The 303-nt window shown below is 62.0% G+C and overlaps 1 protein-coding gene across 1 annotated transcript in view; it reads left to right on the plus strand.

The window, feature by feature from the left end:
- The window catches only part of LOC119588326 (carbohydrate sulfotransferase 5-like), a 14,031-nt gene that overhangs the window by 10,947 nt on the left and 2,781 nt on the right, over positions 1-303 (plus strand). Inside the window, exon 7 of the mRNA XM_037937016.1 lies at positions 32-242. Coding sequence (XP_037792944.1) covers positions 32-242 — 211 coding nt within the window. The remainder of the gene's footprint in view (positions 1-31; positions 243-303) is intronic.

Raw genomic sequence — 303 nt, forward strand, 5'->3', positions numbered from 1 at the left:
CCTCCTGTGACATCCGCCCTTCCGCCCGCAGAGCCACGACGGAGGGCGTGAATGCCAGGGTCACCTGGGATCTCCTCAAGAACATCTTCAGTTGCAGATTCGACCACGATTGGCAGGTCTTTGCGCGGAGCCGCAGTCTGGTGCGCAAGAAGGGGGGGCGGCCGTGCGCAGGTTCCCGCTCAGAGGGGGCCGGCGCTTGCCTCAGGGAACTCTGCCTCAACCAGACCAACATCGTGGTCAAGGTGAGGGGGGTGAGGGCATCTTGCTCTGGGGAACGGCTTTTCAGCAGGACGATTTATGATA

Source organism: Penaeus monodon, chromosome 23 (genome assembly GCF_015228065.2).
Source record: "Penaeus monodon isolate SGIC_2016 chromosome 23, NSTDA_Pmon_1, whole genome shotgun sequence".
NCBI lineage: Eukaryota > Metazoa > Arthropoda > Malacostraca > Decapoda > Penaeidae > Penaeus > Penaeus monodon.